Source organism: Gobio gobio (assembly GCF_949357685.1).
Source record: "Gobio gobio genome assembly, chromosome: 8".
Taxonomy (NCBI): Eukaryota; Metazoa; Chordata; class Actinopteri; order Cypriniformes; family Gobionidae; genus Gobio; species Gobio gobio.
Window position 1 is genome coordinate 32,293,296 of NC_137114.1, and position 12,170 is coordinate 32,305,465.

General features: G+C 38.8%; 1 protein-coding gene across 16 annotated transcripts in view; it reads right to left on the reverse strand.

Moving 5' to 3' along the window:
- The window catches only part of myo18ab (myosin XVIIIA b), a 107,123-nt gene that overhangs the window by 37,801 nt on the left and 57,152 nt on the right, over positions 1–12,170 (reverse strand). For all 16 annotated transcript variants that reach the window (XM_079824570.1, XM_079824565.1, XM_079824571.1 and 13 more), the window contains 3 exons: positions 11,477–11,714; positions 10,868–10,977; positions 6,123–6,188 (listed from right to left, as the gene is read on the reverse strand). In XM_079824570.1, coding sequence (XP_079680696.1) covers positions 6,123–6,188; positions 10,868–10,977; positions 11,477–11,714 — 414 coding nt within the window. The remainder of the gene's footprint in view (positions 1–6,122; positions 6,189–10,867; positions 10,978–11,476; positions 11,715–12,170) is intronic.

Below are 12,170 nucleotides of genomic sequence, written 5' to 3' on the forward strand. Positions count from 1 at the left end.
ATTAGCATTTTATTAGTTTTAAAGATGGATTAATGTAGATGAACAGAATCCTAATTAAAATGGCACCAGATTTGTGGTGTACAGGAGGGTGTGCTGCAAAGTGTTGCTTTGGAAAATTGTTTTAAAGCATATATATACACATGCTTCTACAAACATTTGTGAAATAATGGGTCACTCTCAGGAGCTCAGTGAATTCAAGCGTGGTACCATGATAGGTTGCCACCTGAGCAATTCGTCTATTCGTGAAATTTCCTGACTCCTAAATATTCTACGGTCAACTATTAGTGGTATTATAGCAAAGTGGAAGCAATTTGGAACAAAATCAACTCAATCACAGAGCGGGGCAGAAGTCGCCAACTTTCTGCAGAGTCAATAGCTAGAGACCTCCAAACTTTGTGTGGCCTTCAGATTAGCTCAAGAACAGTGCGTAGAGAGCTTCATGGAATGGCCGAGCAGCTGCATCCAAGCCTTACATCACCAAGTGGATGCATTGGTGTAAAGCACACCGCCACTGGACTCTAGAGCAGAGGAGATGTGTTCTCTGGAGTGATGAATCACGCTTCTCTGATTGCCAATCCAATGGACTGTCTGGGATTGTCTCCAGTCTGGGTTTGGCGGTTGCCAGGAGAACAGTACTTGCCTGACTGCATTGTAAAGTTTGGTGGAGGGGGGGGATTATGGTGTGGGGTTGGGCTTGGCCCCTTAGTTCCAGTGAAAGGAACTCTTAATGCTTCAGCATACCAAGACATTTTGGACAATTTCATGCTCCCAACTTTGTGGGAAGAGTTTGGGGATGGCCCCTTCCTGTTCCAACATGACTGCGCACCAGAGCACAAAGCAAGGTCCATAAAGACATGGATGAGCGAGTTTGGTGTGGAGGAACTTGTATGGCCTGCACAGAGTCCTGACCTCAACCCGATAGAACACCTTTGGGATGAATTAGAGTGGAGACTGCGAGCCAGGCCTTCTCATCCAACATCAGTGCCTGACCTCACAAAAGCACTTCTAGAGGAATGGTCAAAAATTCCCATAACCACACTCCTCCTAAACCTTGTGGAAAGCCTTCCTAGAAGAGTTGAAGCTGTTACAGCTGCAAAGGGTGGGCCAACTCCATATTAAACCCAACGGATTAAGAATGGGATGTCATTAAAGTTCATGTGCATGTAAAGGCAGGCGTCCCTAAACTTTTGGCAATATAGTATGGAGGGAGGAGAGAGAGAGAGAGAGAGAGAGAGAGAGAGAGAGAGAGAGAGAGAGAGAGAGAGAGAGAGAGAGAGAGAGAGAGAGAGAGAGAGAGAGAGAGAGAGAGAGAGAGAGAGAGAGAGAGGATGAGTCCACTGCTGCAATTACTACTCATCTGAGGGAATGGCAACAAATGCCTCTTGATTGAGCCTTTATGTGGAGCTGCTCTGTGGTATAATCTTCCTTTTCACATCAAAGGCAGCCAGAGCCTTTCAGTGATGTAGAGCCTCAGTTATTGTTATTACAGGAGGCAATCTCTCTGAGCTCCAAGCATCAGATCATAGGGGAGAATGGAGTGTTATGAAATGATTTCATATTCATGTAAAGTTTGACAGCTTTCAGACCCTATGGCATTCGCTGCCAACCCTACGGTACCACAAATAAAAATAAAGGACAATATGTTTACCCGAAACGCTCCCAACAAACCTTTTACAACCTCGCAAATTAGAACATCAGGGCTGAGCTACCTGCTGGGCAGCCAATACACACACACACACTTATCTGCTTTCAGGCAGGTATAATATCAGAGTGGGACCTCTCCACCTCAGGAGAGTAGCCAGGGAAAATTGAGTTTCATTTCTCAATGTCAGTGAAGATGTGCTGGAAAAAAGGCCTGATATCACCCGAACGAGAACTTCATTCATGGTCCTCTTGAGTCAAATGTAAGATTAGGCGGAGATGCTAAAAGACATTATCCACAGCATCACGGAGCATGTGTGAAACGCTTTTTAACACATCATCCTAAGAGACTCCGTTGGATGTGTTCATTTGAAGAACATGAAGATAGTTCTGTGTTAGTAGAAATGTCTGTTGCGTGCAGCTTCTTATTAGCCATGTTGCCCCTTGACATTCACCCAGCAGGCCTGTGATTCGCCAGTCTTTTCCACACAAGAGCATCATAGGTCAGCATGGTGGAAAGGTCTTTTCATGGGGGTCAAATGGCAGCGTTTTCCATGGAGACGAAGAGAATGAAATTCCTCACAAAGAAAAGGGGAAACAAATGGCAATGGAGGAGTGCAAAGAGAGGAGCTTGTGTCTAAGTCTGTGGGGGAGTCTGTGATTTAGACGGATGTATTGTACTAAGGTGGCAACTGAACAATGACTTGGTTCAATAAGCAGCAATGGGAGTTCATGATTGGTTAGGATCTTGTTCCATCTACACTGGCTGCAAAAAAAGTATTTGGACACACAAGACACGCTTGAAAATGTCTGAATGTCACTGCATTAGATACAAAACATCAAACCAAGTGACATCTTCAAACAAATTAAATCTGTAAAAAAAAAATTATTCAAACTATATTTATTTTATAAAATGTATGTTTTTTACTTAGTAAATAATAAATAAATAATTTACATAATTTTTTTTATGTCATTTAATAAAATAAATAAATAAAAATAAAATCAGAGGTGAGCTACATATACAGAATATGACCACATATTACATATACCATATATGGATTTTATTTTACATGTATTTGCATTTTATTTTAATTTGTAAAAATTAAGCAAAAAAATGTATAAAAAAAAGGGGTGAAACTATATATCAGAATCACCATATCTATACTGAAATGGCATTCTAAAATGATGGCTGTCAACTAATAATTTGTGCATTTCCTGCACACATTTTTCTCTATTCCCATTTATGTAATCAGCTATTTATCAGAATGTGATTATTTATTTTGGCTCTCTCTCCAGGCTGCTGTTCTTTGTCTGAAAGCGCAATATCTTGCGGTGCTGATTGGTGTTTGTAGTGAGTTATCGGCGAGCACCAAGCCAGAGTAAACCGAACAAAGCAAGCCAGTGCCTCGCCAGAATCAATCTCTCGTCTACAGAAGATGCACAAAAGGATTTCTGCTTTAATCATTCGAAGTGTAGTGAAGAGACCCTGAGTGCAATGGCACAACCTTCCAGCAGAGCTCATACAATCTCAGAAAACCTCACAATAATTGTCTTCCTCGCTCCAGCATACCCACCAATGAGGCCTGCCAACGGTGCCAGCCATGTCCCATCTGCAGCTAAGCATTCTGGGTAAAGCATCGGCGCAGAGCAGAGAATGCTTTACGACAGGAGAGGAGGAGATGACTCTTTTTGGCCGAAGCCCACTCTGCCAAACTTTCCGTCCAGATGTGAGCACAGCGGCAGAGCGGATTAAAGCCTGTCTGTGTCTAAGAGGTGTAGAAGAAGCGAATGTTTCGGCAATCTAAATGGAAATCATGCCATCTGTTTGGAACTGATCCTCGTGACTCAGGCCGAATCTGTATGCCACAAACTGATTCAATGCACTGATCCATAACATAGAGGGAGTGAAAAAGTGAAGTCTTTTTTTAGATGACATTACAGCTTTATGATTATGACTTGAAAAACCCAATTGTCAATTTCTAACCCTGATATCGTAAAAGTAATTAATTAGATTAACAGTTCCGCATGAGCGCACCAATTGTCAGGAGTCGCACAAATGCTCCCATTATAATCAATGAATGAAATGCACAACAAATCTTACTGTATTGGCTGGGAGCATTCTAGTTTTGTTGACTCTCTTGCTTGCGGTGCGTTTTTGGGTGTCAAAAAAGCAGCCCAAAATCTAGCAAACTCCAAAATTATTCAAAATTTCCAATGATACTTTTTGCTTCAGTTCTGAAGCCTCATTATGCTAGATCGTGTTTCCTTGGCGCTCATTTCTTGTTGTACCACGAACAAAAGTGAAAACATGCACCTATAAATCAGGCTTAAATGCTCTTAAATTGGCTCAACGTTTCACGATGGCATTCGTGCACTCAACAGACATGTCTGTGATTGGTTACAATGCTCACTCACACTCAGTATAAAACATGTTGTAAGTAGATGCAACCAGAGTAGACCTACATGGAATATCCATCATCACTTTTATGAAATCGCAATCTTGGGAAGGCTGCATTGGGATTGAGATCCCGTGAGTCCCAACACAAATCTCATGGGTGCCAAGAGTTTTACCTTTGCTGTGGGTGGGATTGGGCGGTCAAAAAATATAGCGCGGGTCCTGGGATTTGGACAAATTAAGTTGAATGGCGGATGTTAAACAGAGAGTGATTTTCTGCGCTCTCAAAACTTGCATGTTTTATTTTGAGCATCCCTGCATCCAAGGCTCGAGCACCTATGGAAATGGTAGAGCACCCAAGGAAAAACCTAAGATATTCGCCAATCTCCATTCATTGTAACCAAATTAACTGCAAAAATCATAGAATATATCTGTGAGAGAGCGACTCAAGACAACACTCATGGACAGAGTTTTGTTATGTTGGTAATGTATTTGCAGTTCATGTTTCTCTTCACGAGACATGAATAACTTTTGTGTAATGAATTAATTAAGCGCACTATCGAATGGGGAAAAAGGCAGTACTCTTGGAAATCTAACACCAATATATTTAATTATTGAGTCATGTTCAAATGTTTTAAGGGGCATTCGTATGCGTATTTTTTTATTTGTTTAATATTTATTTTATGTATTTATTTATTTTATAACTAAATTAAATATTGTGCCTTGTTAGGTTAATTACTGTTAGGTGTGTATTGTTACACTAATGTTTAAATATGTTTTTTAGGCTCCGCTAGTTGTGATGTTTTGTTTTAAAAGTTGAGTTTTAGAAGGCTATTAAAAAATTGGCCAACTGTGTTTGTCATGTGTGGTGCTTTCCATTAGTATTACCTTATGGTCAGTTTAATTAAACAAAATGTTTTATTTATTTTGTCTGTTATTCTGAACGTTTAGCATAGCCCTAATATTTGGAGTGGATACAAAAATTGCAGGTGCAGGAACAGCCACATTGTGGGAGAATGTGGTAACAGTCCGAGATTATTGCTGCAAAATTTTGCTACAATACCGGAGGCTGCAGTTTCAAGTTCTAGGACCGCGTTTTCTAGGACCCTAGTTTTGTGTAACAGCACCATCTAGCCATTCTACTCCAACAGAGGAGACCAGATTCAAACTTCAAACAAACAGATGCAGGCGCAGTATTTGTTTTCAAATCATATTTGTTCAAACTATTTTTAATTTATGTACTTATACAGTGTTCCCAACCCTGTTCCTGGAGGCACACCAAGAGTGCACATTTTGGATGTCTCTCTTATCTGACCCATATATTGGAGTCTCTGGTCATGCGCTGATGAGCTGAATCAGGTGTGTTTGACTAGTAAGAGTTTGGAAATGTGTACTGCTGGTGTGCCTCCAGGAACAGGACTGACAGAAACACTACTAATAAACACACTAGTTTGTAGAGCAAGTTTTACCATTTACTTAACTTTAGTAAGTTAGTAGAATAGTAGAATAGTAAGTGCTATAAAATTGTATTTAAAAAAAAACTAGGGTCCTAAAAAATTTGGTCCTGAAACTGCAGCCTCCGGTATTGCAGGAATACCCTACTTAAGCAGTACCCAAAAACCCTCACCTCGGTTTGGTGAAATGAACTGTACTCCGTTAATAAATGATGAGAAAAACTTAAATGAGAAATATACTTTGCTTCAATAAATAGAACAATAATTACATTGTTAATAAAAAAACAACAAAATAGAACTATTTTGGTTGTTGTTGTTTTCTGGATAGCATAAGTAATGTTGACACATTTTGTTGTTGTTGTTGTTTTCTGGAGAGCATAAGTAATGTTGACACATTTTCAGGTTGAATAAATAAACATGTGTAAACATGAATTTATATATTTTTAAAAAAAAAACAGAGAACCTGCCTCCTCATTTCAGAACACCACTGTACACCACTGAATTTGAAAAAATGTTGGCCAGAGTGAATAGCTTGAGTAATGCAGCTTATGAGCCTTTTCTAGGTCTAATATCGCTAGCTACATTATCATTTTTAAGGTTTAGTTTAGAGGGAGAATGTAAGTATTACTTACTCTGCTCAAGCCCATGTGATAGCTGCTTTTTTCCAGCTCAAGAGACTCCAGCAGCTCTTCGACAGCCTGAAACACACAGAGAGACAGACACACATGTAGAAAACAGCAAGACAGGCATAAAGATCTAGTGTGCCAACCACTTCAGAGCACCAAGAGGACAGTGTGCTGACTGGGGCGCTCTTTCTGTCCAAAAGCTAACCCAGCTTGGTGAAACTGGGTCACAAACAACTGTCTTAATGTCTGACCTCTCTCTTTTACTCACCCATGAGTGCTTTCTTCCTGACAGGATGTCAGGCAAATAACAATATGGCAGGGGATTAAAAAAATCTCTGTGGACTGATGAATAATGGCTAGAGTTTGAGCTAAAAGCACAGGGATGTATTGAGCGCACTCTGCAGGGACACAGGGCCCGACTGGTGAACCGGTTCGGTGAGAGATGAGCGAAAGGCCACGCCTCAGACTGAGCAGCTGCAGATAGATCACAGGTCTAATGGGCAATCTGCTGATGTCTGGTTACCACAGCGTGACCTCAGTAAAACACAGCTAAAGCAACATGCAAACAAATAATCGTTCTCCTGAGATACATTTTTTTGAGCCAGTAACATGTTTGTATTCTCAAAAATATAAAACTATTATCTGTGACATAAACAGATATATAATATACATACAGTATCAGTCAAAAGTTTGGACTCGTTTACTCATTATTTGTTACTATTTTTCATAGTCTTCACTGAATAAATTAAATATAAATGAAACAAAAGTTAAAGTTACAAAAGTTATTCAGTCAATAGCAGTCAGTGAGTCCTTTGTTGTTTGATTAACATTAAAAACACAGACAGGAGCAGGAATATGAGGCTGTTGTCACTTTAAAACACAATGCACGGATCCAATATACTGGTTACACATGCATTGTCTTTCTCGACTGTTTATGTGCAGCCTGCCACAATATCAACATTGACAGCCACAAATCTATTTCAGTGCTTCCCATTCATTAAGTAGACTGTGGTGGGCCGAAAATATATTTAAACATCTCCTAATAACACAAAAGGTCTTTAATTACGTGTTTTGCATAATTGCTGTTAAACAAACTAAAATCGAAAGCTTGATAAGGCTTTGTCCTTTTTAAATAAAAAAAGACTGTATGTTTGTGCTGCGTTAAGAGAAGTGCTCACGTGATCAGCTCAGTGTCTCTTCACATGTGCTCTTCACATTTTCAATGTGATGAATTGTAAAACTAAAAGTTTAAAGGTGTAGGCAACTGTGTGGCAAACAAGCACTATTATTTAAAAAAAAGACATGAATGTACCACTATAACCAGTAGATGGCGGCAGAGGAGCACTTATTGACTTATTAGCAATTTCCACTGCCTAATATATGGACAAAAGTAGGAAGTTACAAAGTCTCATGAAAAACTTTTATTCATATTGTGACTATATTACTCAGAAAACAAGTAAAGAGTGCTCTTTTATTATCACTGAAGCTGTCGGTCAGTTCAGTGTGATACTATAGAAGAACAATGGTAGTCTACATTTAATAAGAGTAGAATACTTACATTTTCCATATATATATTTTTTTTGGGCATTACTGTTAATAAAAGTAAATTTTATCTGCATATCAATTTATAAACCTTTGTTTGACTAGATTATTTGGAACCCGCTCATCAAGCACTGCACCGAACCACAAGTAAATTCTCAACCTATGGGAAACACTGGACATTGTTAGTTCAAGCGCAAGACGACACGAAAGAGAATTCAATTTAGTTATTCGCTGTCTGAAAAGCAGCTTTCTGGGCGCATGCTTCGGATGTGTCTGCACACAAAACTTTTCACACACAGCGTGCGAGTACTGCACCGAGTTCTCATTCGTGTCTTTGTGCACTTGAATGTTTAAATTGGCGAGGCTTAAAACGCGTGCAAATGATAAACTTTCTTGGTGACCCAATCAGGATAGTGACCGTTCGGTCAACGACAGTGCTTCAAGCTCAGCAGGCAATGGAATTATATCTGCGATAAATGTATACAGGGAGTGCAGAATTATTAGGCACGTTGATTTTCTGATCATATTTTTTTTCCAGGCACATTTGACCAATTCCAAACCACAGTAATCCTAATAACTACTATTGATTTAGTATTTAATAATGTATAAGTGATATATAATTGTTCATGAAGGCTGGAAATGAAAATCACCTTATATTCAGGTGTGCAGAATTATTAGGCATGTTTTCTTTTACAGATAAATTGAGCCAAAAAAGAGATTTAACTCAGACTGAAAAGTCAAAAAGTATTAAATGCCCATGAGAAGGATGCAATACTAATGCAATACTAGACATTGCAGTTAAGGCATGACCATTGGACAGTGAAATGCTCGTTGGGTCAGCAGGATCTGACAAAAACAGGTGGTGAAGAAAAGACACCTGTTAACTGCAAAAGAATTAAGAATTAAGGTGAAGAATTAAGGGTGAAACCATCAGGAACCCTTTAGTCTCCAGCGCCACCATTTTCCAAAGCTGCAACCTACCTGGAGTCTCCAGAAGTGCAAGGTGTCAGGATCTCAGAGACTTCAGTTAGGAAAAGAATCCTAAAACATGACCCCCACTAGATAAGAATCACAAGCTGAAGTGTTGTAAAATACATGAAGAAGGTTTTTTTATAGGCTTTATGGACAGATAGGTTGAGAGTGACTCTTGAAGGACCAGCACCACATCCTCTAGTACCACTGTTTGAAGAATTAATCTTCCAGAATCTGGCAGTACGTTTTGGGAGTTCATTTTAGTCCATCCTGAAGTCCGTTTTGCAGAGATGGACTAAAAATTAACTCCCAAAACGTACTGCCAGATTCTGGAAGATTAATTCTTCAAACAGTGGTACTAGAGGATGTGGTGCTGGTCCTTCAAGAGTCACTCTCAACCTATCTGTCCATAAAGCCTATAAAAAAACCTTCTTCATGTATTTTACAACACTTCAGCTTGTGATTCTTATCTAGTGGGGGTCATTTTTTAGGATTCTTTTCCTAACTGAAGTCTCTGAGATCCTGACACCTTGCACTTCTGGAGACTCCAGGTAGGTTGCAGCTTTGGAAAATGGTGGCGCTGGAGACTAAAGGGTTCCTGATGGTTTCACCCTTAATTCTTCACCTTAATTCTTAATTCTTTTGCAGTTAACAGGTGTCTTTTCTTCACCACCTGTTTTTGTCAGATCCTGCTGACCCAACGAGCATTTCACTGTCCAATGGTCACGCCTTAACTGCAATGTCTAGTATTGCATTAGTATTGCATCCTTCTCATGGGCATTTAATACTTTTTGACTTTTCAGTCTGAGTTAAATCTCTTTTTTGGCTCAATTTATCTGTAAAAGAAAACATGCCTAATAATTCTGCACACCTGAATATAAGGTGATTTTCATTTCCAGCCTTCATGAACAATTATATATCACTTATACATTATTAAATACTAAATCAATAGTAGTTATTAGGATTACTGTGGTTTGGAATTGGTCAAATGTGCCTGGAAAAAAAATTTGATCAGAAAATCAACGTGCCTAATAATTCTGCACTCCCTGTATTTTGCTTCATACTTTTCAAACTCAAACTTTTTCATGTTTTTGAAAGTAGTCTCTTAAATCTCCCCAAGGCTGCATTTATTTGATCAAAATACAGCAAAAACAGTATTATTGTGAAATATTTTCACAATTTAAAATAACATTTTTCTAATATATTTTAAAATGCAGTTTATTCCTGTGATGCATAGCTGAAATTTCAGCTTCATTACTGATCAGTCACATGATCCTTCAGAAATCATTCTAATATACTGATTTGATGCTCAATAAACATTTATGATTATTATCAATGTTGAAAGCACTTGTGTAAAAAAATGTTTTTTAGGATTCTTTGATGAATAGAAAGTTCAAAAGAACAGTTTTTTAATCTGAAATAGAAAGCTTTTGTAACATTGTACTACCTTTGGGGGAAATAACTTAAAGAAATGAATACATTTATTCAGCAAGGATGCATTAAATTGATCAAGTGACAGTATAGACATTTATAAATGTTGCAAAAGCTTTACATTTCTGAAAAATGCTGTTCTTTTGAACTATCTATTCATTAAATAGTCCTGAAAAAAAATTGTACACAACTGTTTTCAACATTGATAATAATAAATGTTTCTTGAGCAGCAAATCGGCATATTAGTGAGACTCTAAAGACTGAAGTAATGATGCTGAAAATTCAGCTTTGAATCACAGAAATAAATAGCATTTTAAAAATATATTCAAATTTTTCACAATATTTCACAATAATACTGTTTTTGCTGTATTTTTGATCAAATAAATGCAGCCTTGGTGAGAATAAGAGACTACTTTAAAAACATTAAAAAACCTTAATGTTTCCAAACTTTTGACTGGTAGTCTATTTATATTTATATTTATACACACACACACACACGAAGTTGACATGAAGACATTTCAGGTCTTCGTAGGCTCAATAACAGAAGCGGGTCAGTGATAGGACAAGATGCCACTGATAGAGTCGTCACTCTGGGCCCTGATTAAAGCCTTTATTGCCCTGTCACCAGAGCACAGCCGAGATTAAGAGGGAAAAGATGTGTACTACAGCCCATTAATCAACAACACAGCTCTCTGCCCTGAGCACTGTCATAATCAATTACATGGAAGAGCAGCTCATGAAGGAGGAGCCAAACAGCACTCGGAGAAACAACACACTCACAAACACACACATAAAAGAACACTCACCCTTCTCTCATCAGTTACAATGTAGTTCCGCCCATGCTTCTTCGTCAGGTGGGGAGTCAGCACATCAAAGCGACGGCGGAACTCCGAAAAGACTAAATGATCGGGATAACCTTGAGGATGGGAAGAGCCAAATGACAGGAGCATTACAAGAGAAGGACGTGTGAGATTCTAGAAAGCTACAGGGCTTGTGTAGGTTCAGCAGAGAGCAATGATGAGGGCATTGGTCAGTCGCTTATCTTAAGAATGTTTTGCTTATTCAGGGCTTTGGACTGAAATGTGCCAAAACATTTTCCAATGGCATTTTGCTGATTTTCTTTTAAAGCACTGAACAAAATAAGCCTATGAATGTCTCAAAAAAATTTTACAAATAGAACACTAGGCAGTTCCTGACCACATAAGCCCTAGAAAACTCCAAAGGTCAACAAACCCTGGGAGAAAAACACGTTATTCGGAAAAGTCAAACCGGCATGGTAAATTTGAACTTTCAAATCTTTCCTATCTTCATAGATTTTTCTACATTCTTTTCAAAATAAAGGTCACAGATCTATAACGAGGGTCGTTTACTGTCTTTATCTTGCGTTTTTAATGCCTGGCTTTTTAAACTCTAACCTTGGCGGTAGATACGGAGGGCGTCGAGCAGTTTGGAGCCACGGAGCTGTGCCCGAAGCAAGCTCACATCCAGCTGCATGAGGCCGTTGTCACAGCTTTCTCCGTGTGCCTCGATCTCCCCAGAGCGAGGTGAGGGTCCTCCTAGCACCTTCACATCCCCAGTCAAAGTCTCTGCTTTAGGCAGCAGACAATGCACAAAGTGCACCCTGGACCGCCTCACTGTGTCAATCAGAGCATCCTATGAGAAAACAAACAACATACTCACATTAAGTTCAAAAAAGTTTTTTTTTTGTTTGACCACATTATATTTTCTGATGTGAGGACCTATACTAATGGATCATGAATAGTGGTCAGCAATATAAATCGTCAAGGCCAATATATTGGTTGATTATTGGATGATACGTTTTTCAGTTTGGCCGATAAGTGGAAGCAGGACCTTTAGCCTGACAGCGGCATTCTCCATCTTCCCTAGTTTACCATTTCTGCTTAACAGTTGTGTTGAATAAATTATTCAATCTTAAAGAAAGTAAGCGCTATTGGAAAAGTATGATGTAATATATCAGCTTTATATCAGCCATCAGCACTCCAAGATATTGCATCGGCCATCAAAAATATCCATATTGGCCATAACATTTTTCTACATATTGTAGTGGTGGTGTTTTTAATTAGCATGCTGAGTTTTAGTTCTAGAGTC